This window comes from Rattus rattus, chromosome 13 (assembly GCF_011064425.1).
Source record: "Rattus rattus isolate New Zealand chromosome 13, Rrattus_CSIRO_v1, whole genome shotgun sequence".
NCBI classification, from domain to species: domain Eukaryota; kingdom Metazoa; phylum Chordata; class Mammalia; order Rodentia; family Muridae; genus Rattus; species Rattus rattus.
Window position 1 is genome coordinate 28,404,554 of NC_046166.1, and position 25,581 is coordinate 28,430,134.

General features: G+C 40.4%; 1 protein-coding gene across 1 annotated transcript in view; it reads right to left on the bottom strand.

The window, feature by feature from the left end:
- Positions 1 to 2,565: 2,565 nt before the first annotated feature.
- Aadat (aminoadipate aminotransferase) overlaps positions 2,566 to 25,581 on the bottom strand; it is a 29,185-nt gene continuing 6,169 nt past the window's right edge. The window contains exons 4-13 of the mRNA XM_032918754.1: positions 24,217 to 24,291; positions 19,606 to 19,815; positions 16,863 to 16,928; positions 14,946 to 15,028; positions 13,755 to 13,851; positions 11,697 to 11,758; positions 10,543 to 10,607; positions 7,475 to 7,581; positions 4,068 to 4,169; positions 2,566 to 3,076 (exon numbers count right to left, since the gene is read on the bottom strand). Of these exons, the coding sequence (XP_032774645.1) occupies positions 3,035 to 3,076; positions 4,068 to 4,169; positions 7,475 to 7,581; positions 10,543 to 10,607; positions 11,697 to 11,758; positions 13,755 to 13,851; positions 14,946 to 15,028; positions 16,863 to 16,928; positions 19,606 to 19,815; positions 24,217 to 24,291 (909 nt within the window). The 3' untranslated portion in view covers positions 2,566 to 3,034. The remainder of the gene's footprint in view (positions 3,077 to 4,067; positions 4,170 to 7,474; positions 7,582 to 10,542; positions 10,608 to 11,696; positions 11,759 to 13,754; positions 13,852 to 14,945; positions 15,029 to 16,862; positions 16,929 to 19,605; positions 19,816 to 24,216; positions 24,292 to 25,581) is intronic.

Here is a 25,581-nt window from a genome sequence, read left to right on the forward strand (position 1 = left end):
CTTTGCTTATGTTGAGCTGGTACATCACTTTTAATGAAAGGGGAAGCACAAATATTAAAACCACTACAACTAGATTGCTTCCAAGTTGTATATGATTGTAATTGCTGGTTTCCAGAAAAGGGAACTTCAGATGAAGATGTATGAGACAGAATACTGAAAGAATATTGGAAAGACATATAAACAAGGGGGAAAGATCTCTGTTTAATTTTGGGTCAAATGGGCACTTATTTGAGCTGTTACCAAAATAATTGAGGAGAAAGGAGACTAATAATCATGAGGAAGAGAGAGCTAATTCCTTGAATGAATATTAGCTGATCTGATGATCAAACCTTAAAATTGGTGAAACAGGCAAAGAAGTGATTTTTTCCCCTTTCAAGCAAAATTGAAAGTGAAATCAGCACCACCGATAACTATGCTGCTGTCTCAGATCTATTGTTGGAGCCTCCTTTAGGTATGCATCCTCCATTGTCTGGAAATGACCTTGAAGCATGAGTAGAGGGATTTGATAATCAATCTAATCTTGAATTCTCTCTATTCTTTGGTGTGAACTTTTGAGAGCCTATAAAAAAAAAAATAAAAACCTAACTTTGCAACCTAAGCAAGGTACAAAAGAGGAATTTATTTCCCAGTTCTTCCCTGGCCTCGTGGGCTACACACGGTGGTGTTTGCAATGCACTAATCTATTTACAACCTTAGAAAGAAAGACAGCATTAGACAGTCCTCACATATTATCTTGAGAGGCAAGGAAAGAGCTTCCACTGTTTGAATCGAGATGACTAAAAGAAGCATTTGTGGATCTTGTGGATCCTTTGCTGCCTTTAAACTTATTGACTTTACCCACAAAAGTGTCTCCTACAGGTATTATATTGCAAGAGGAAGGCTCTTCTAAGGGTACCGAAGGGATTCATGGTCCAGATATTCTCCAATCTACTAATACTTCTTTTCCCTTTAGCCCAATGGGTGGAATGGGCTGTTTTGATTTATTTATTATGGCTAATTCATAAACACTTAAATATAACACTTGGCTAAACCCACACACATCCCTTATTTATTGCTCATATGGATGCACACTCTGACCTCCCTGGTTAATGCAAGCCAATGCATTAACCTGCTCCATTTTTACTTTCCCAGAAGAAAATTGAGAGGGAATATGCATCTGGAGTTTCAGATGGATCCATCAAAACATTATGGATTCCTCTTTGGCCTCTTCAGCCCTGGATCATCAAGGACAAGGGCAGAGCATGAGAAGACAGTGGACTTCATCAGAAAGATAGCAATCTTCAGCTAAAGGGCAAAAGAAGATATCAACCGTATCATCAGAAGTTTTCTGCCCACCTGGGGCCAAGTTACAGTCCTATGCACTGAGGGGCAAGTTATTCTGTGGAGCACAGAGAGCCCTAGGTAACCCGAGAATGTTTTCTCTGGCGAAGCTAGCTGCTGTGATCTGTGCATCTGTGGTGAGTGCCTCTGAACATGTGTGTTGCTCTTATGTTCCCCATCCTTCTTTACTTCAGCTTGTAGATTAGACGAATCCAGAACCTGTTATCATTACAAATGACTCTGTGTTTATGATGGACCTTGGGGCCACAGTAGACTCATCCATTCATCTGAAGAAGGGTCTGAGTTTGATTTTTCTTTGGAATTTGAATCATTTCCCATTTGCATAGGGGGGCATTACATTTGTGTTCATACGGGTTTATGAACTACTTAGTCATATGGTTCTTTCTTCAAGCTATTCTCTTCTTGCAGCCTTGATCATTCCGGTAATGTAACCAAATAGTACTAGACATGGTTTGGGTCCTTGTTCTTGATGGCAGAATGCTTTCACAATGGCTTCACTGTTCTGATATTATTCATTTACACTTACAATTTACTTGTTTATAGGATAGACATGCATCAAATGACAATTAGATTTATCTGCACTACCTCAAATCAAATCTCCGAATATCCTGCTACTACAAATGAAAAAGGAAGGAGAGTTCAGAACAAGGTCCGAGGATGGGATCATATGAGGAGAATTCAGAGTAATTATGAGAAAAAGCCAAGATAACAAGACAAGAGTCTTTGACCTCAGTTTCTAAACAACAACAACAACAACAACAACAACAACAACAACAATAAAACACAGAATAGTTCTTGGAGTGTATTTTTGCACCCCTCCCAGATATAGCAGACAGAGTGAGTTTACTCCAGATTATTCATTACAACTGGCTATTGTTATTTGTTTATATGTATTTACGGGAAAACATGTTTTTGCCCTGTATGGCTTGCCTGTCATGTGCAGCTTGGCCTTGACTCATGTGAGTCTTCCTAACCCTCAGAGAACAGGTTGTCTGAGGCTCTGAATAAAGTTGGCAGCACGCAGACTTTGGTCTGCGTTATTTTTGGCTCCATTATCCCAGGCCCCACAACCAGAGTGGTAAAGAGTATAAAACCTGAAAGGCTGCAAGAAGAGTGAGCTACGAAGTGTCTGTAGACTGTGATATTGTGAGTCATGTAGCACTAAGTAATGATTTCTAAGATCACAATTTCTTTCTCCTTACTTGGAATTAATATGTACAATTCTTTTGGAATGCATAGCTTCAGAGTTTTAATTTCAAAGAGACTCTGTGACAACATGTAAGGTTACAAAGTAATTTATAATTGTCAAATTACAACAATTTTTGCAGTAAATGCTCATGAAATTTCTTAAAGTAGAAAAACCCTGCACATTATAGGCCATTTTAACTAATTTCCTTGCAATTTACTATGTTAGTCTATGTTAGGTTCAAAAAAATTTATTGGACATTATAAAGCAGATACAGAGGGCTATAACAATGAAATTTGATGTTTTGTTAGTTCATAATTAATCAAAGGGCAAAAGTAGATCAGAAAGTTATTTTGGCAATGCGGTGGATTTAAAGGGACTTCAAAGTTGTTCAGTGAAATTGCCACAGATATTTCACAAGCTGGATCCATCCTGTCAGCCATTTCTTCAGCAAAGTATAGGATAATTTATTTTAAAATTATAAGTTCAATGCTGAGTTTGATTTCTTTATGAAACGTCTTTTATGAGTTGGGCCAATCTCTGGAAGGCCTAAAACAGAAAAGAGATAAGAATTGATGTATTAGGATGCTATTTTCAAAATCTCTATTGTAAGTCTGGAGATTTAAATAGAATGTCTACCTGAAACTGGGATGACTCAGTAAATAGTAAGTTTGACAACAGCTTTCACTCGGCAGAACGCCCTCAGGAGTCATCGAGATAGAGATAGTGCACACCAAGCTTATACATCTCCAGAGTCTGCTGTTATCAGCCAGCACTTTCATGCACAATTTTCTATTTTGTCCACAGTACAAATATTTGTGATTTTATATATTCTCTCATCTGCAAACATAACTTATTCAGTTTGGACTGCTTAAATCTGTTCACATAAAAGCAGAGTGTACGTGTGGACAGCTTATTAGTAGCAATGAGAAACAAATGAAGAAAAGACACACAAGGAGTCTGTCTCCAGCACGTGCACACGCACGCGCGCGCACACACACACACACACACACACACACACACACACACACACACACACTCACTCATGAAGTAAAGAAAGGATATTTAGTGAGCCTGTGCCTAGCACATATCCACACATGTCTGAAGGTCGAAGGCAGTGATTGGTCAGTAGCTTTCTTTTGGATTTCTCTGTGCACAATTCTTAGAATATTTTTAAGCCTTGTTACTGCATTTTTCTTCAGGGAAATGGACCAATGGCTGATGATCTTACTATTCGTTTATGTGAGTCCATGAAGGAAAGAGAAAGTATTGCCCCAGAACCTGCTGGGAGCCCTCCAGAGTTCAGTAAGTTCTGACCAGTCACTCACCAAGATGACAAACTTTAACAGCAGTTTAGTCTCATTTGCCCATAATTGCCAAGCAAGAAAGCAAAAGGAAGTTTATTAAGTTCGGAACTGGCACACCAAAGGCTGGCTTTTAGAAGCGTAAGAAGAAACCAAGTCATCTCTAACTTAGAGGGTGAACCCACACATCCGACGTCAGAACTGACGGGCTGTGTGGCTTGGAGGAGGATACTCACTAAGTCCATCTGCGCTGGAGTAACCTGAGAGAAGGATGCTCTGAAGAAGGAGGAGGGGGCTGAATTATCGACGAAGAAACTATTTCCAGGAACGAACAAGATCTGTGAAAGGTTGTCGAAAATAAGTCATTATAGTACTGAAGAAAAGCTAAAAGGAAATTTAGGAATATCTAGTATTCCTGGGGGAGGAATATTTCAGGCTTAAAAGCTATTAATCAATTAAGAAGTCACCACAGAAAACAAAAAAAAATCATATAAAAATACACATGGCATGCAATAGACAAACCCAGTACACAGAATTAGGAACAATATTTACCATCAATATGATCAATGCTATTTCTTCTCCACATATAAAGAATGCAAAAAAATGAGAAGAAAAGACCAAACTTTAAGCTTAAATGTAAAAAATATAGGTTAGAGACAAATAGTAAAATACGAATAAGTGGCTAACTTAGTTACAAAAGTACTATGAATACAAACATTGATATTTCTAACAACAATTAGATCCTAGCCTAACAAAGGCTAGGGACCAGTATTTTAAGGAGAAACCTTAAAATGTATAGGCCCTGGGATAGGAAGAAACTGAAAGGATACAAATGTTTAATACATAAAGCAGAAGTTATTAATTGTGTTAAGAGGCGGTGTTGAGAACAGCAAACGGCTCGTTTTATGACCATGATGGTAGTATCAGCTGAGTGACCAGACACTCACTTCACAGAGACATATACTTTACTCCCTTCTCTGCCACTTGATCTCCATCCTGTTTCCTCTCTCTTCCTCCTTTCCCTCTCTCCGTCCCCTCTTCCCGCCCTTATGTACACACTGGGGTTGACTCAGGACATCACACTTTCTAAGCATGCGCTCTGCCCTCCTGGCACCACTAGCCTTCTTATAGTTATATGGGCCACATTAGTAAATTTTAACCAATGGGTATAATAAGCTCCTTCCATTTTGTAGCAATTTTAAAGTACTCATTAAGACTGGAGGCCAAAGATGATTAAAAACCCAAAGTTTTAATTTTTAGGCCAGTCAGAAATAAATTATACTGTTTTAAATTTTAAGTTTAGAGTTTATATTTCATATTGCAATTGCCATGGATCTCCAGAAATATTAAGTAATTGGCTGTTGTTACAGTTTATAAATCTGGGTACTCCTCGCTAAAAGAAGATGAGTTTAGACTGGAATGATATGGGGTATTCTACATAGAAGATTTCAAGCAGAGGATAGGTTTCATTATCCTGAAATGTGAAAGCCATCATTTCTCCCAATGTAGAGTAAATGTTTTGAGTTGGACTAGAAGCAAGGACTTGTAAGAGAGGGAGGATGTTGTCAAAATCTGGGCTAAGGCATTGTTGATGTAACTGGGGACTATTTAGAATAGGTTAAGAAACTTACGCTAGGATCCAAATGCATGCATATATATATATATGTATATATATACATATATATATACATATATACATACTAACACATAGTAGATGAAGAATTTGGGGAAAAAAGTGGACACTATGTCTGTTTCCATTCTTATCATATGGTTCATAGATGCATTCAAACAGTTACCAAAAGTTATCAATAATAATGTCATTGACGGAAAAAAATCAAACTGAAGATTATATTAAAATGAATTCATTTGTAATAAGCTATATGCACATATGGATTAAGTACCTATTTTGTGCAGACATTAGGATAAATAGAATGAGCAGGACATGAGTCCTGCCCTCTTGTGAGATGGTCAGAGGATAGACAATCCTTGCCTGGGCAGTCTTTCTCTAGATCTAACCATGGAAGGAAGTGTTTCTAGTGTACCTGCATTGTATCTTGCCACGTTCAACCCAATTTGTTCTTTCAGAGTTACTATCTAGACAACAGTGATTCTGGAAACAGATCTCAGGTTTTAAAGAAAGACCTCATGAACATAATAAGGGAATTAATGGGGAGAAGGAACGGTTCAGTCTGTCAACTGAAAAGCTACACAGGAAATTTCATTTAGAGTTTTGACTTTACTCTGTGCCTGCAAGTGGAAGGCTAAGTGGTAGCATTCCTTCTAGGCTCTACCCAACAGTTACTTGGCAATAGCCAGGTAGTCCTGGCTTGCTATAAAAGGGACTGTTTGGGGCCTCCTCGCTCTCTCTGTCCCTTTTCTCTCTGACTCTCTTCTCTCCCTGACCCCTTTCTCCCTCTCTTTACTTCTCCGTCCTCCCCTTCTTCTCTCTCTACATGCTTCTGGCCAGCCTCTCCTATTCTCTCTCTCTCTCTCTCTCTCTCTCTCTCTCTCTCTCTCTCTTCTCGCTCTCATCCCTTCTTAGTTACCCTTCTCATGCCCTAAATAAAATCTATTCTATACTATACCACTTGTATGGACGGTAGCTTGGGGTGAGGGATGCCTCAGCATGGACCCACCAAGGGACCCTCCCCACCTACCCACCTAACCGTACCTGGCTCCATCAAATATATCCTTGGCTCCTTTTAATAAAACACAACACTAAGAAAACTTATGATTTCAGTGTGTGTGTGTGTGTGTGTGTGTGTGTGTGTGTGTGTGTGTGTGAGAGAGAGAGAGGGAGAGAGAACCTATAAAACTTAATTTTACTAAAAAAAAAAAGACCTGAACATTCTTTGTAATTTTAGCCAATAAGTAAAATAATTAGTCAAAAAGCTAGAATACGTGTAAGCTCTTCTAGAAAACATAGCACAAACGTTAGTTCATAAACTCTGGGTAATAAAATGATGGGGGACTTCATTTTGTTATTTTTGTAAATAACAACATATAGTATTTCTATATCAAGTACAAAGGGTGAGTGCCCCCTAAGCACTTACTGTACACACATCGAAGGACCAGGAGTTTGCACATGTCATTAGGTCATCATGGCAATTGGATGGGGTGGGATTCTTACAGTTTGTGCATAAGTGAATGAATGTGTGTGCTCACATTACACTGTGCATATTGTGGTGCCCAGACAAGTCTGTGGAATCGTTCCGCTCCTGTACCTTCTTATGAATTTCAAGACAGAATTTACACCAGGCTCAGCACAGCACATACTTTCCTGCTAGGCTCTCTTACTGGCCCAGGAAAGGGTTTTTGCTGTCTTTATTGATCAATAAATCACAGGAGTGGGTAAGAGACCCAGAGCTACATATGTGGTAAAGAGTGACTATGAAGTCAAACCCAAGGTGGATGTCTGAACTGGGGGGACCGACAGTCACTGATGTGAATGACTGTATTTCCATCAATTTAGCCCATCTGAATTGTAACTTCAAAATTTATTATAATTTTAATGCGGAGACAATATACCCAACATATTTCAACAACACAAGTGGCTAGGCCGCAAAAATATCTCTTCACTTTATTCAAAGAAATAGTGTGAATCTTCTTTTGGCCATCTCTCCCACCCACTTCCCACTTTTACCTCTCTTTCAATAGCCTTTTCTTCAATTAGTTTTTTTGCATCAGAGATTCCGTTAACTTTAATCCATAGAAACATGCCAGCTTTGGGAGCATGCCACTCGGCCAAATCTAGAAAGAGAAGACAGCACACTCTAGGCATGTCTCTGATGATTTACAGTTCCACAACCCAGACACAGTGGTTATGAACAATCACCCCAACAGTTTGTTTCAGTGGAAACATCTCGAAAATATGATTTGACAAGACCCCCCCCCAAACTGATGATCTCAGCGTTGGGTTTTGGGACAACCCACAAATATTGTTTTCAGTGTTTTGAATTGTTCATTTGAGCCAGTGCCAGTCTAGCAAGATATGTAAGTGCCACTTCCTCCCCGGCCTTGAAAGAAATGCAAGGTCCCATTGACAAGTAGCCCCTAAAGCTAACTGGTTAGTAAGGAATGTGGCTTTTTGCATAATAAAGAAATAAAAAAATAAAATGTCCCCACAGGCAGAGAGACTGACAGAGAGAAGCAGAGGTGGAAGGAAGATAGAAGCAGGATGGTTGGAGATGGGAAGGAGGCACTGAAAACTGCGTGGAGAAGGTCCCTTTAATGGTGGAGAAGTGGGTTAAGTGAGAGGCTAGCTGAGAGGCTGCCCTAGCAAGAGGTCAACAAGCAGCCTGTAGATATTATTCATGTCTTGATTACTAAACCTCAAGCAGGAGCCAAGAAAGTCTGGCAATAGTTGTGATAAGAGGCTGAAGGTAAGGGAGACTGTTTGCTCTTGTGTGCAATCAGAGAGCTGTCAGCCTTTAGAGAGCAAGAAATTCAGTGCCTCTTTCACAGTTAGACTCACAAGTAAGACAAAGGGCTGTTAAAATTTTAACCTTACTTCTTCCATTCTTTATGGTGTCTCCTTGGGTTTCATAAATCCTATTGTTTATGCAATAGTTTGCATGCCCAGATGAATTTCTACAGAAATTTATTTAGGATAAAAGTACTTTAATCCCAAAAGTGCTGATTCATCTTCAAGTTTTGTGTATATTTTGATAAACAAACAAACAAAAACAAACAACAAAACAAAACTAAGGAAAAAGGACAAGTGTTTTGATTAAATTGCTTAAAAAATATGCCATTAATATTTTTTGTCATCACTCCTATACAGAGTGGTAGAAAATCACTCTTATCAGACTGATAACAATTCTATTTTTAATAAAGACTTTACAGAGAATGATATATGACAGACACAGGACATTGATATTTTTGACTAATTAGTCTTCGCAGTAAATGCACTTTTAACAATATACTTAAAGCTGGGCAGTTCATCCAACTTCATTTTATAATAGAAAGCATCCTAAATTAAAAATAACAATAGAAATATATCAAACAAATACTTGTGGCTAATGAATAGAAGGCGAAAGATTTTAATGAATTTAAGAATCTTAAATTATACTGAAAAGACAATATAATCCCCATTTGTCTCCATGTAAGGATCCCACTTGCCTCTAATTTAAAAGAAAAAAAAAGGTCTGATTTCAAAAAAAGGCCATAAGGCACCAGCTTCGGGAATAGACCATAAAATCCAGAACATGATAACAAAACCCTCTCCAAAAGAACAGCCTTGGAATAACCACAAAAATGGGGAAATATCTTATCTCAGAATGGGCCATCTGCACTGGGCAGCCCCATTTCATCACATGGTTGAACATTCATGACACAGGAATGCAGACCACTGATCACACATGATTGAAGTTCATGACATAGGAATGTAGACCATTGATCACCTGTGACCCCCTAGTATCCATCAATGAAATTTTAGATTACTTAATCCTTCTAGAGAGTTCCTCCAGTTCCTTATAAGAAGGCCTGTGTGCCTTTGTCTGGGGTCACCACTTTGGAGAATGGTTGACCCCTGCATGCAGGATGTTTCTGAAGAAAATCTCTCTTTGTTTTTGCATACTATCTGAGTCTGTGGTCTTTCTTCAATGATTACAATACTATACTACTTGTTTAAATTTATTTTTAGTAATAAACAGACTATTTTGGGGGCAAAATTTTGGAACAACTGCTGTTCGCTTATAGGCAATTTGGCTGGACCATTCCCAGGGACCTAGTAATGGTGGACATCATCATCTGCAGCCATTACCTGCCGCTGCCAAATGTGACATATAAAAGGATTGCTGGATACTCCAGTTCTCACTCTTTTTCTCTTTCCCTTTTCTTCTGTGCTCCCGGCCGGTGTTTCTCTCCCCATTTCTGTCCTTCTCTGTCTCCCCTTTTTTTGCTCTGCTTCTACCCCTTATTCAGGCCGTCATTCTCCCTCCCTTTCCCTAAATAAACCTCCTTTATACCAGATTTGTTACCCGATGGCATGATTACTCAGGGGGTGCCTTGGCATGGTGTCTGTATTAGATTTTATAACACTAATAATTGGTGAAAGTTTTTGAAGAATTTTAAAAAAATTTGTTTATTTTATGTATGAGTACACTGTACCTGCCTTCAGTCACACCAGAAGAGGGCATCAGATCATATTATAGGAAGTTATGAGCCACCATGTGGTTGCTGGGAATTGAACTCAGGACCTCTGGAGGAGCAGTCAGTGCTCTTAATCACTGAGCCATCTCTCCAGATGGGTTTTATTCAGGTAATATCGCTGGTTAATTTTTCAACTGAGATTGTTTGTTGGTTGGTTGTTTTTGTTTTTTTCTTAGGAACACAAAATCCAGGGTTGACACTGTAGTTCAGTCGGTAGACTATTTGCTTTGAATTCCTGGGACCCAGGTTACTCTAAACTGGATGTGGTAGCTTACATCTGCAATTTCAGTGCTTAGCAAATGGGGGCAGGATGATCAGAAGTTCAAGGCCAGCCTGGGCTACGGGAGACCCTGTCTTAAAAAGAGAATTGTTGCAGATGGTGGAGATGAGCGAACTCAAGAGTTGACAACAACGATTATCGATTATCGATAGGGCAACCTTTCCTTGGCAAGAAAGTGCTTACACTACAGTCTCTCCACACCAGGACTGCCACATGCTGTCTGTCACCAGCTCTAGAGATGCCATTGTTTATAGTAACACCAGATGCTCCCCACTCACCTCGTAACCACTTGTCTGCAGCTGCCAATATAAAGTCCCTCTGGTTCTTGTAGAAATCAATAGTTCTAGAAGAAGACAACAACAAGGATCAGGATCCCTGCGTCCAGAACACTGACCACAGACACAAGACAAGCTCTGGACTCCAGCCTGTAAGAATTTGTTTTCTGCTTTAACTGCTTCCTAAGAGAACACTGCCTTGCTTTGAGGTGGGCGCAGAAAGACTTAGAAAACAAAAACAAACCCCAAAAGTCTTTCCCCCTTTAGTATGCAGAAATTAAAGTATAATAATGAACAGAGCAGAATTCATTTCTGCATAAAATATGGAATGTCGTTGTAGCAGAAATTGCCTGACAGACCCCTGTGTTTAGTTGACTTAAGGAATTGTCCTTTCTAGGGTAGGAGAACACTTGAGATGAAAGGGAACTGTATCGAAGTGCTGAGTCACTGGTCTGGGAAAGAGGTGACCCTATCCTGCCCCAGGAAACACCACATTTACATAACAAAAATAATTCTTGACTGGTCTCATTATACTGACAAAGGGAGCTTTCCATCATTCACACTTGAACCAGTTCACCCCACCCCCACCCCGGTGTCCTTAGCTGCTTATCAAATAACATGTTTAAGTGTGTGCATAGTTTTCCAGCTAAAACAATGAAATCTAACCCAGGGGACTTGGTTCACTGTGGTGTGTGTGGGGAAGGGGGTGGGGGGAAGCGTTCAGGTCGTAGCTTGACTGATGCTGAGAAGGCTCTATATAAGAAAAGCAACTAAAACAAAATGCCTGTTTCACTCATGTGATTTTCAGACACTGAGGAAAGATGCGGAGATGGCTCGGGGGCTAAGACCAGTTGTTACTCTTGCAGAGGACCAGGGTTGGTTTTTTTTTTTTTTTTTTTTTTTTTAGCACAAACATAACAGCTTAGAATCACATCCTAGCTAGTTCACCACAGTCTGTTAACTCTAGTTCCAGGGAACCCATGTCCCGTTCTGGCCTCTACCAGCACCAGGCATGTGGTACACAGATCTATGTACAGGCAATTGCCCATACGCGCAAGCTTAAAATAAATCTTTAAAAAAGAAGGAAGAATAATACATCAGTATTCTGGACCGTTTTGATTTTTTGCCCACAAAAGTGTTAACAACTGACTCAATACCTGTCAACATGGGCCAGGAAACCCTCTTCTCCCCACTGGTATAGAAGCTCCGATATCATGAGCTGAAAGAGAGGGAATAATAGTAATGTCATGGTTCATGCTCAAAACGGAGTTTGTACTTTGTAAACACAAAAGCCATTTGCTTCTGCTCATGCGTAAACACACAGAAAGATACAACAAGGAGTCTGGGTGGGTCCTATCAGTGACTTCAATAAGCTTTAATTAAAAACCAGGATGATAACAGAGGCAGGCTCGGGTGCTCGAGTGCTTACTGGGAAAGCATGAGGGCCTGAGTTCACACCCAGGCATCTTTGCAACACTGTGCACTTAGAACTTCAGTGACGGAGATCAGGGCATAGGAATTCCTGAGCTTGTTAGCAAGCAGGCTGCAGGTTTAGTGAAAGATCTTGTCTTACAACAAACAAAACACCTGATGCTGACCTTTGGCCTCATGCATACAAAAATGTGTACACACACACACACACACACACACACACACACACACACACACACACACACACACACACACACACAGCCCCCTTAAATACAAAGCTTTCTTATATGCTAGGTTCTACTATAATATATTAACAGCTCTGAGTATTTCAACCTTCATAATACTTAGGGAATGTTAGTTCTGCTCTGCTAATAAGGAAATGGAAGCTCAAAGGTTAATTTTCTTTCTGTCAAAGAACTGACCATAGAGTTTGGATTCCAAGACAGATTTTTCAGCTCCAGATCTTGTATTGATTACTGGAGTATAATGCCTCTGTGAACTTTAAAACATATATAATATTCTGTTTTTCTTTCCTTTTTGTTGGTGTGAGGGGTCAAACCAAAGACCAAATGACTGCTAAGCATGACCTGAAACTCTGAGTTACAGCCCTAGTTCTCCTGATGTTTACGGCAGGTAGATCCCATATTAAATATGGAGAGGTTTTCTATTTAACATGCTGGAGCTCTAAATGATGTAACAAAATTTTGCTGGTGAGATCTAAAAAAACTATGGGAACATTTTCTTATTTGGTTCCATAGCAGACATTCACACTTTACAGAATGTGTATGCAAAACGAGCATCCTTGAGTATAAACTTTTCATTCCGATGGCTCAGATATGATGTGGTTCAAGGGTAGAGCTTGCTTTGCCAATGGAAGAATCCAATTCAGGTTATTCAGTTTCGAAGCCAGGCATGGCAGCAGGAACCTTCAATGCCAGCACTGGGGAGATGGACATTGGAGGACCCTCGGGGTTCACTGGCCAGCCAGAGTAGCCAAATAGGCAAGCTCCAGGGAGAGACGTAGTCCCCAGAGCTCCAGGTTCAGGGAGAGACGTAGTCCCCCAAAATAGCATGGAGAGCAATAAGGAAGATATGTGATGCCAACCTGATCTGTACACACATGTGCACATATCCACTCATGCACACATATGCATGAGCACATGCAAGCATGCACACAGTATCCGAATCCTAAGATCACAATCATTTCCAAGTCCAGTACTTTCTAAAGCTTCTGAGGAAATTTATTCAGCCTCCATACTTAACTCTATTTTGATTAAAATGCTTACTGATGAATGGCGTTGGGAGCAGCTGAGGAACTGAGGAACGGGGTGGGTGGGGGGTGGGGTAGGAAGGCACTAAAGAGTCTGATTTCTTCCTATCATTACAAATTCCAACCCAATAAAGTTTGAGCTACTTCATCAAATTCAGTTCTATTTTGTTTAATCTACAATTAAAAAAAAAAGTTTATTAATTGACTGACCTTTAGCATTCTCACCAAGACACAGAGGATATACCCTGCTTCATAAGGACTCTGGACAGGCAATATCAAGACACCAGCTTAAATGATTTCTCATTTGTTGCTTAGATTAAGCCTCTGCACATGCTGATCTACTAATTCTATCTAGGAAATGGAGATTGAGCATATGATTTTTCTTCCCTGCCTGTCAGCTTAAGCTAATCTTATTTGTCTAGTGATTCTGATTACACACACACACACACACACACACACACACACACACACACACACACATATAGTATATATATATATATTAAATTGTGCTTACCTGTGATAAAGTACAGGGATGCAGTGATGAGATTTGTGTGTGGAGAACAATCCTCTGTATCAAGGACTTGGGGCCAGTTATAAACCCCACTCTCAGCCTATGCAGACAGAGAAAAAATGTTATTCTGATCCTACATAAACACCTGATGTGAATTGCTTTGCTGACTTCACTAAAAGAGAAATGACTTGGAGACAAAGATGTCTTGATGCTTATATATTCTAACCAAAGTACTTCTTACTTAGAAAACATTTAAACGTAAGTGTATATGATCAGAAGCAATGCAAATATTATTAAGAATTTCTAAACATGGTATTCTAATATACATTTCCAGAACGTTGATCTCCTCCGACAGCTTAGGCTAATAGCCAAGCATCTTTGAACACTGGAAAATAATGAAGACAGTAAAATTCCCACATGCCTATTAACGATCAAGTGGGTTTCCAGGCAAGTGGAGTACAAGCCTTTTACATGAGGAGAGTTTCTTGAACTAAAGGCTTTGAGTTAGAGATCTGGAAAAAATGGAGATTGAGCATATGATTTTCTTCCCTGCCTGTCAGCTTAAGCTAATCTTATTTGTCTAGTGATTCTGATTACACACACACACACACACACACACACACACACACACACACACACATATAGTATATATATATATATTAAATTGTGCTTACCTGTGATAAAGCACAGGGATGCAGTGATGAGATTTTGTGTGGAGAATAATCTCTGTATCAAGGACTTGGGGCCAGTTAAAGAAACCCCACTCTCAGCCTATGCAGACAGAGAAAAAAATGTTATTCTGATCCTACATAAACACCTGATGTGAATTGCTTTGCTGACTTCACTAAAAGAGAAATGACTTGGAGACAAAGATGTCTTGATGTTTATATATTCTAACCAAAGTACTTTTACTTAGAAAACATTTAAACGTAAGTGTATATGATCAGAAGCAATGCAAATATTATTAAGAATTTCTAAACATGGTATTCTAATATACATTTCCAGAACGTTGATCTCCTCCGACAGCTTAGGCTAATAGCCAAGCATCTTTGAACACTGGAAAATAATGAAGACAGTAAAATTCCCACATGCCTATTAACGATCAAGTGGGTTTCCAGGCAAGTGGAGTACAAGCCTTTTACATGAGGAGAGTTTCTTGAACTAAAGGCTTTGAGTTAGAGATATGAGCCTTACCCTGAGGAGATAACTTTTGAAAGGGAGTCAGCTCTGATAACTCTCCCATCAACATCCATGGAGAGAAAGGTTGGTTCCCAAGGCTGAAAGAGGAAGAAAGCCACTGTTGGTTTGCAAACTCCGATCACTGTAAGATTACTTTGCATAGCGTGGATGAGAGAAAACAGGCACAGACTGGCACACATAGCAGCTACATCCTACCATTCTCTAGGCTCTAAGACCTAGTGTTTGCCTGAGCTCAGAGTTTCTTTGCTAAATATGCTCACAAAGGTTTCCTTATTTGTTCAAAATGACATTACTATGAATTTGGAGAAACTTCAAACAGACCCTCTTTGCCTCCCTGGAATTGAAATTTAACATTATTAGATTCAAATGAAGGACTCAGGAGTATAAAGAAATTATAAATTCTAGATAGCCCACATAAAGACACAATCCAAGTGTTTTATTTATAAGCCCAAAGCCTGGATTATGCAGGTTTGAAGCTATTCTAACTTATTTCCCAGACATAATGTCTCTTGTTACTTTCTAGTTTTTCTGGTCACCTGTTCATGGCCCATCTCCTCTCATGGTGGCCTCCTCCACTCTCTGTGTCTGTTGTTCTCCCTTTGGTCTTTCCTGAGACCGCTCTGTTGATCTTCACGTCTCACCTTTCTCCCTCTTCTGCCCAGTCACAGGCTCTAGACTTTTATTGGTGAGTTAAATTGAGAAGCAAGGTTTACATGACATCACTTAGTGTATGTGAGGATCTGCTGGTGGGATGGAATGGGAACCAGATCTTGGGAGATAGTATTTAGCATTTAAATACAAGCAGCACTAGGCCAACCCCCTACACAGCAGAAATGACTTCAGATAAGATGAAAAGTTCTTTCAAGATGACCAGCACCATTTGGGGTTGATCCTTGGAACTGACTAGAAAGATAAAAACTGATGTGAATGCAGCTGAGAAGCTTAGTTAATGTTGTACATGGACACTAAGAATTTCTGCTAAGGTTGGGGATTTAGCTCAGTGGCAGAAGCGCGAGGCCCTGGGTTCGGTCCTCAGCTCCAAAAAAACAAAACAAAACAAAACAAAACAAACAAACAAACAAACACCAAACCAAACAAACAAAAACAAAACAAAACAGAAAAAAAAACATTAAAAAAAAGAATTTCTGCCAAAAGTAAGGTCAAGTGGAAAAGGGGTTCATAGTCACACTTAGGGTGGGAGGGCAGGTCCAATCATGCTCTGCAAAACTATGCAGCAAAGCAGCACGTTTTGTGTCTTCTCAGTAGATGTAAAGGGAGGAACTAAATCCAATTAAGGATGGATGTCTGTAGTCCCAAGGGCATGTACTAGTACTATTGCCTGTTAGAAAACTGTTATCATGAAATGTAGCCTCCACATATAGCAAGGACAACTTAGAAACCCACACTCCTCCAGAGAACGTTCAGAGCATGTGCCAAGGATGTAATTCTGTGGCTGCAGTGCCTTCTCTCTGCAGAGCACTGAGTGAGCATAGTCCTACTTCTCCTTGAGCCTGCGTGCTGGTCACCACTGGCCATCATTCCAGCCAATTACCATTACTAGACTGAAACTGAAATACAAGCCGAAACCCATGCCATGTCCCCATTTGATGTCTGAGGTAACATGACATAGGGTTTAGAGTTCAGTGCTACCAGCCTGATTGGTTCTGCTTGTCTAAATGCATGTTTCAGGGAACTAGGTACTAGCCTAAAAGTAATTTCTAGAATAAGTATTAATACAATAAAATTTTTGGGAAAACGGGAAGACTGGGAAGACTGAAAAGCTATAGAGAACTCACTGACTACGCAAGCTCACTGTGAGAGCTGATAGCTTTGACTAAAGTCAGGTTAACGTCCAATGCAGTTAATAACTTACAACAATTGACAGTGATGTAAGCCCATAGCATCACATACCTTGGTGAACTGGAGAAAATAGTAAGGATCGTCTTCTATTATGAGGAAGTCATATTTTCTTGCAAGCTGAAAGGTTAAAGCAATATATATATTTCCTCAGAGCTGTCTAAAATAAAGATTATCTGGAATCACAGTTCTGTATTCTCATTCATTCATTTATTCATTCATAAGCTGGTGAGTTCCTGTTATCCCAAACATGGAGGATGGAGATGAACGAGTTACTAAAGCTCTTTTTCTCATGGAAGACAGATGTGAACAAGTCAGTTGGGTAATTAAAAACTGTCCATTTAAGTAATGGTCACATCTGAAGGCAGTGACAAGATCACTTGTTGGCTAGTCTTATGTCTCCTTGACACAAGCTAGAGTTATCTGAAAGGAGAGAACCTCAATTGAGAAATGCTCCCATAAGATCCAGCTGTAAGGCCCTTCTTAAGTTAGTGGATGACATGGAAGAGCCCAGTCTATGGTGAGTGGTTATATCCCTGGGCTGGTGGTCTTGGGTTGTATAAGAGAGTAGGCTGAGAAAGCCACAGGGAGCAAGCCGTAAGCAGCACTTCTCATGGCCTCTGGGTTCCTGCCCTGCTTGATTTCCTGTCTTGACTTCCTTTGATGATGGACTGTGACCAGGCTTAAGCCAAATAAACCCTTTCCTCCCCAAGTTGCTTTGGTCCTGGCGATCCATCAGCAATAGAAACCCTAGCTAAGGCAGATAGTTACTCAAACCAAACCTCTGTGGAGCTCTTCCCAACAAGATAAGATTAGAACTCAAAATGATCAGAATAAACTAGCTGCACAAATACTAAGGAGGAGAACTATAGACCAAGGGATGAATGAAAGCAGAGATTGGGGGGGGTGAACAAAAACTTGGGATGGCTAAGAGACAGAAGAGTACAATATGACTTTGGCATATGGGATGCAGGTGTGGGAGGAGGAAGGAAGGGGAGGGGGAGGGGGAGGGGGAGATAGAAAGAAAGAGAGACAGAGCAAGTGATGGCATCATACAGAATTTGGAAAGCCACAAGGCTGCCTTTTCATTTTCCAAACAGCAGGGGCTACAACTGAGAGTGCAAACTCAGTGGCCAGTTAGACACTCTGAGCCAAATGCAACAGGGTGAGTGATGATGCAAGTGATGATGTCATGCTATCACACAGTGTGGACAGACAGTGGAACAGGAAGTGGGGCTGGGGGAAATGGTGGAACAGAAGGACTGACTAGAAAATCTTAACTGTGGAGTCCACAGGATGGACTGGATGTAACAGGGAGAAGAGAGAATAGAACAAGAAAAAAGAAAGTAATTGTTCATGAACCTCATTTATGAGGCTGGAGAGCATGGAGGTTTTGCTTGTACATGAGAGTTTTAGGGCTGAGGCTAGGGAAAAGCCAGGAGTTTTATTTGGGCCAGGTTAAGTTTGAAATGCTATTGGACATCTATGGAGCTAGCACAATGTTTCACAAGTTGGAGTTCAGGGAAGAGATGGAGCTGACCAAGGCAGAAATCATCTTATGGAAAATGAAATTTATAATGATGGCATTGGATAATGCTATCTTAGGGGAATATGTAGATAGTACATAGAAATCAAGACTGAACTCTGGGTGTGAGCAATTCCTGTAGGCTCCACCTATCCACCAAACAAAGAACAAGGTGCTAACCAACCTAGCTTATAAGAAGGAATCATTTTTCTTTCTCTCTCTCTTCCTTCCTTCCTTCTTTCCTCCCTCCCTCCCTCTCTCTTCTCCCCTCCCCCCTCTCCCCTCCCTCCTCTCTCCCTCTCCTTCTCCCACTGGCTCTCCCCCTCTTTCTCTCCTTCCCTCTCTCTTCATCACTTCTCTCTCCCTCACCCTCCCTCCTCCTTCTTCTCTCTCTCTCTCTCTCTCTCTCTCTCTCTCTCTCTCCCCACTTTTCTCTGGCTGGCCTCTTCCTCTCTTCCTCTTTCTCTGTCCCCCTTTCTCTGCCTTTAGCCCTTCTTCATGTCTCCTCCCCTTCCCCCAAATAAACTCCCTTTTGTACTAGGCATCCCTCCTGCTGCTTCACACGCCACTGTACACCAGGGACTATAAAAGAGTATATAAATATCAAAGCAATATCTGGAACACTCATATTTTCCAAGCAGAGGAAACTGCTTGAAATCTGGCTGTGATTTCAATGCACACAATTAGGTTTCCAGGTAGTTAAATGGGGGCTTAACACTTACTTTAAAAACAGTTTGCAGGGAAAGGTTAGGCACTCACTTAGGTCCAGCAGCAAGATTTTACAGAAGGCATATTTCTTATACTCTTTTTCTCCAGATTTATGTATAGCTCCACATATGCTTTATATTAAAATTGGCAAAAATATGAGACAGTGTAGGTACCTACAGAGATCTTGGAAATTGTTTTCTAAAAGATTCTTTGGTGCCTGAACTGACAATGAGTAGCAGACAGACCAAGCAGGTCTAAAGTTCAGTGCAAACACAAACATTCAATAATGAAAACCAACTGTGTACGCATACCAGGTGCCCAAGAATGCCATTTTTCATGTACTGAAGTACAGATTAAGGAAAAATAGGTGTCAGAGACAAAAGATGTGGCAATTTCTTGTGTATCACTTTAGTAGGAACCCTGACATAGATGAATGAGTCCTTTTTATTAAAAGGTATCTTCCCTGAAATTAAAGTGGGTAGTAAGAAAAGCAACTTGAATTTAAGACTTTTCAAAAGGTAATCAAGAAACCAGAATGCATTCTAGTCACCGTCTTGTAATTACCTCATAGATTTCCTTCTTGCGGTCACCAGTCAATGAGTTGCCTGTAGGGTTGTTGCCATTCGGGATAGTATACAGAAATTTTGGAGTTCTTTTTGTGGGATCCTTGGAATCTTCTGGTTTCCACTGGGAAAGTACTTTTTTGAGACCCTCTGGAATAATCCCACAGTCATCACTGGGGACACTAATAAAATTGCAGCCCAGTGGTTTCATCTGTGGAGAATAAAAGAAAGCCCAAGAATGTAACATGATTATAAAATGCAAGCCCAGTTTCTTTAAAAAAAAAATATATATATATATATAATGAAAATATATATAATGAAGAACTGTACTATTCATGGCCTTGTAAACATGTGTTTCAGGAGGTTGAGCTGTATATTATAATGCTCTTATTCCTCTGAGATCAGCAATAGCTCCCCGTCTCTTCCCACGAGGAGGCTTGTATTTCCCTGTCTCATTTATGTTAAACTTGGTCATGCATGTCTTATTTTGGTTCACAAAAGGTGAGCAGCAATGATGTGCTCTTTTCAGCCAAAGCAGAATCCTTAAAATACCAGCTCTTGGTTGTCTGGCAATGTTCCAAACACACGGTGCTTCTGTGAGCCTGGGGCTTGGAAGAATGATGCCACAGAGCGAGCTGCAGTAGCCTTGTGCTGGGTGTGTGGTATGAGAGAAATAAGGCTTGGTAGCTGCTAGTGCTTGAGACTTGCCCCTACTGCCTGAATTATTTTACAAGAAATCAAGCTGTTTCACCAGCATTTATGGGCAATTTGGAGCAACATCATATGTGGTTTGCAGTGCTGTGACAAAGCACCTGAACAAAACTAGTTAAGGAAGGGAAGATTTATATATGGTCATTCATGGTAAAGATATTTCTATTCATGGTGGTCAGGAAAAGAGAAAGGGGGGGAGGTAGAGGTAAGGAATAGGGGGAGAGAGAGGAAGAGGGAGAGGGAGGAAGGGAGGTGTAAGGAATGGGAAGAAGGAAGAAGAGATAGAGGGAGAGAGGAAAAGGGAGGAAGGAAAGAGGAGGGAAGGTAGGAGGGAGGGAAGGAGAGAGAGAGAGAGAGAGAGAGAGAGAGAGAGGGGGGGAGAAAGAGAAAGAGAAAAGAAGAGAAGAGAAGAGGAAGAGAAAGAGAAAGAGAAGAGAAGTAATTGTTAAGCTAATCAGGCTGAAAATCAACATCAGACATGTTCCTCCAGGCAGATTGGTAAGATTAATGGTTAGGTAGCTCTTAATATGAGTTGAAATGGTTTTCTTCACAGATGCAAAGACCTACAGTTAAATATTATTTTTAATATTAAATTTGAGGTCTCCATCAGATTCCTCCCCTAAAAGGTCAGAGAATCCTTTGGAAAAGGAGGCAGAAAGATTGTCAGAGGGGAGAGAGAACCCCAGGAGATCATGGTTCTCTGAATCAACTAAGCAAGGCACATATGAGCTCAGGGACTGAAGCAGCCGGCACAGGGCTGGCCTGGTGTACACCAGGTGGTCTGCATACACATTATAGCTACTGTATAGCTACTGTATAGTTATTGTGTACCTATTGTATAGCTATTGTGTACCTATTGTATAGCTACGGTATAGCTATTGTATAGCTATTGTATAGCTATTGTATCGCTATTGTATAGCTATTGTGTACCTATTGTACAGCTATTGTATCGCTTATCGGCTTACTGGTTTTGTTTCGTTTTGGAACTCTTGTGAGAAAGAGTAAATCTCAGACTCTTTCGCCTGCTCTTGGGACTTTTTTCCTCCTATTGAACTGTGTTCAACGTCCATATTAAATTTTTGTTTCATTTTATTATGTTTTATCTTGCATTATTTGGTTGTTATCTTTCAGAAGCCTGTTGGGTTTTTTTTTTTTTTTTTGGTTATTTTTTTTATAGCGACAGAAAAGGAGTGGATCTGGAGAGGAGGGGAGGTGGGGAGGAACTGGGAGGAGCAGAGAAAAGGGAAGCTATAATCAGGGTAGAGTATATAATGAAAGCTATTTTTAAAATCTATTTTCAATAAGAAGCAACAGTTTCGTCCAGCTTTACCACCCTAACAACATGGACAAGTCGATGTAATTATTCTATATGATGAGGACAATTCCTATGCTTCTTTGAGGGGGAAAACTGCAACAGTTCCCACAACCATTCATTGTATCACTGGACAGTTTTGGATTATCTATTAATCCCAGCTGTGCTTCCCTGCTGGCGCTCACGTCTGCGGACATAGCCCTCCTAAAATGGAATGCCCACCCTGATAGTCAGTGGTGAGGCAAGTAACCCCCCATCTCCTGTACGGTGCAGTTCCACCACCTTAACATTGGAGTAGAAATGCCCAGCACAGCATATTGATTTAGAGCTATAATAACTTGACATATAACATGGTTGTACTTTCCTATTTGGCAATGAAAAAACAAGTTTGTTTTTTTTCTTTTTTTTTTGTAAATTAAGTCACATTTGATGTGAAATATGAAGAAACTAGATGTGGATTTTATATAGTGTAATTTTAGCAAAAATTTCTTTCCTTTTTAAAGAAAAAATGGGGGAGGAGTGTAGAAATAGGAGAAATATTCCCTTTTAAACATGTCCTTTCCTTTTTAAAGAAGAAATAGGAGGTTGTAGGTGGGTATTGCACACTATGTATTCAGGTCCTGATTTCTGTGCCCTGAGATCTAGTTACAGTCTGGACAGAGGCATACTCATGAATTTTGAAGAATCTCCTGTATTTATGCAGCGTAAGGAATGCTCAGCAATTATCTCTGATTGGTTAACAAAAAGCTGAACAGCCAATGCATGTGCAGAAGAAATAGGAAGGCTGGACTTCTGATCCACCAAGGGGAAGGAGTTCACCACAAGGTAGGTGTGGAAAAGGGGGAAGAGGGGTAGGGGAGAAGGGGGGGAGGAGGGAGGAGTGGGAGGAGGAGGGAGGGAGGAGTGGGAGGAGGAGGAGGAGGAGGAAGTCACCCTGAGGTCAGGCATGAGAACAAGAAGAGCAAGCCAAGGATAGACTAAATGCAAGAAACCTAGGATGTGTTGCTGAGAAATAGCTAAGATAGCATAGAGGGTTAGGGATATCTGCTCAATTATTGTGAGAAAAGCCTTTTGAATAAATTTATAGTCTCTAACTCAATTGTTTGGGAGTAAGCTGAGTTCGAAAAAAAAGATGCCACTCTTAAATTTTATCCTATGTATGAACTAGGGCATGTTTGGTGTGTCTCACCTTTTAAGAGCCTCTGGCTTACAGATGAAAATATTATATTTTAGTTTGTTTTGGGCAGATACCATGTTTTGTTTTGTTTATATCTTCATTTTGCTGTGAATTTGAAGCAAAACGGCATAAACTCCAATCCTCTTTGGAAATGTAAGTGCACCGTATAGTATATAGCATTTCAAATATCGAATTATACCATAAACATAGATAGGAGGATAACATCTCTCTTATGAACATGTAGGATTCGAAGTCACCAAGTTCCACAAAGCACACACGGCAAGTGATTCGCAGAGCGCTCAGACATAATCATCAACACTTTTACCTGAAACTCGACCACAACGTAACTCAACAATATGTGATCCAAAATTACCTGGATCACATTAAACATATTTAATCAATATAATCCCATTTACCTAAGCTTTCTAATTTAAACTTTTTACCTATCCTTCAACCTCTTTTTGCCTTCTCCACAACTTCTGTCCTGAATGTTTCAGAGCATATCGTGGAGCTATAGATGTAAGTGTATTTCCTGCAACGCAAATTGATCATTTCTGCTTGGTGCTAAGGAATGGGAACACAGTCTCCGTCCACTCCTTAAACTTATGACTGTGTGGTAGTAGCAATTCATTGCTGCTGAGAATAAGTTGTCAAAAATATGAACAGGCTTCCGGATAACTTCACTGAACTGCAGGAAACCAAAGACTCTCTAAAAGCAACTTCATATAGATTATACATTTTCCTTGTTCTACCTCTCTGCCATCTATGTCTGTGTGTGTGTGTGGCATGTGTGGGGTGCACATCTGTATGTGAATGCACATACATGTGTGCATGTGTATGTCCAAGGTTGATGTTAGGGAATGATCCTCCCCCTTATTCATGAAGGCAGGGTGTCTTAATCAAACCCAGAGTTCTCACACGTAGTCTTGATAGCCAGCTCTGGGGATTCCCTGGCCCCACCTCCTGGTCTGGAACTGTAGGTATGCTTCACCCCCACCAGAATTTCCTTGGATCCTGGCCATCTGAGCTCTGCTCCTCTCTTTGCATGAATCAACATTTAAATCACCAGGTCATCTTCCCAGTCCCCTAAAAGAGCACTTTTTTAAAGAAAAAAACCCCAGCACCTTTGACCTTAGTGTTTCGATGTTAATGTGATTAATGATACAGCACACACTCAGAACTCAGCTGTCACACAAAGTCAAGCACGATGATAAATTCTAATGAAAGTGACTTTACTATGATAGATCAAAGACAAAATAGCTTGTTGATATGGTAATAAACTACTCAAGTTTTAAACACAAGACACTATCGAGCTTTATTGCAAAGGAAGGAATCTTTTTTAAAACAGGTCTTTGAGGTGATTGTCTAAAGAGTTGCCAAGAACTTGCTGTTTTGTAAAAATGTGTACTTACTGCAAAAAGGGCTCCTGAATACAGTGGTTCATTGACCAGAACAGTGTCTCCAGGATTGATGAGCATTTCAAACACCTAACAAAAGAAGCACAGGTTAGCTCACACAGAATGGCTCTCCCTCTTAGAATATCTTTTCTTTTGTACTTCCAGGACCTAGGGAGGCATTGGACATTTTTCTACAAGGGCCAGGCAACACCTTCTTTGTGAGCCATAGTATTTCTGTTGCAGCTGCTCATCTCTGCCTCTATTGTGAGAGAGCAGTCACAAGCAATGTGTAAATAAATGTGAGTGCCAATAAAACTTTATTTACCAACTTAGCTAACAGTCTGGATTTTGCTGTGGACCAGTTGGTTAATCTCCATTAGGGTAAAATGGAAAAACAAAGAAGAACATAACTGGTTTGGCTTCTAAAATTCATCGGTTCCTTTTACTGCTTCTTGAAAAATGTGTTGGTTATCGACTATGAGTCAGACCAGGGAAGAGTATTGAAAATAAAAATCCTTGGCAAAGTGACAGGGTTCTTACTCTCCTGATGTTGCTGATCCTCTGAGAGCTAGATGCTAATCAGATAATTATCTAAATAGAGAAGGTAAGACCAGTAGCAAGTGCTGTTGGGTCAGGTGCCCAATGTGAGCATCTCACTGTAGGACTTGGGCATTCAGAGAACCCAGGCAAAGCTTCTGTGAGAAAGTGATGTTCAGGTGGGCATAGGAACAAGTGACAAATGGCACTTTTTAGTAAACTGGAAGACTTCTGGGTCTTGAGGTGGACTGTGAAGAGGAGGAGGGGGAGGAAGAAGAGGGAGGAAGAAGAGGGAGAGGGAGGGAGGGACAGAAGGAAGGAGGGAGGGAGGAAGAGGGGGCAGTTTGGACAGAGACTACATCATGTAAGTATTCAGGCCATGGGAGGACTTTAAGGACATAAGGACTTTAAGAAAGGAGAGAAAGGGACCACACTGTTAGGAAGATTATTCTGACTGCAGCATAAACTAATGAGAGGGGGAACTATATGTACAGTTTGGAGGATTTGGGAGGTGACTGATACGGTCCTAGGGATAGACACAGGTGCAGAGGTGGAACTGTAGGGAAGGCCTGTGAGGTGTTTAGGAAAGGAAAACCATGGGCATGCTCATGGGCTACAAAGGCGTGAGGAAGAGGAGCTGAAGACTTTAGTATCAATCACTTAAACAGAGGGCCAAAATGTTGCCCATATTTGAGCGAGTGGATGAGTCATTTAGGTGCTTTCTTTTTTTTTTTTCTTCCTTTAAACATCCTGCTACACGGAAGAGTGGTCAGATGCATTTGGAAAGAGCATGGAAGGGGTGGGGATGTGCTTGAGCGAAGGCACCCAGATGTAGCCTGCAGA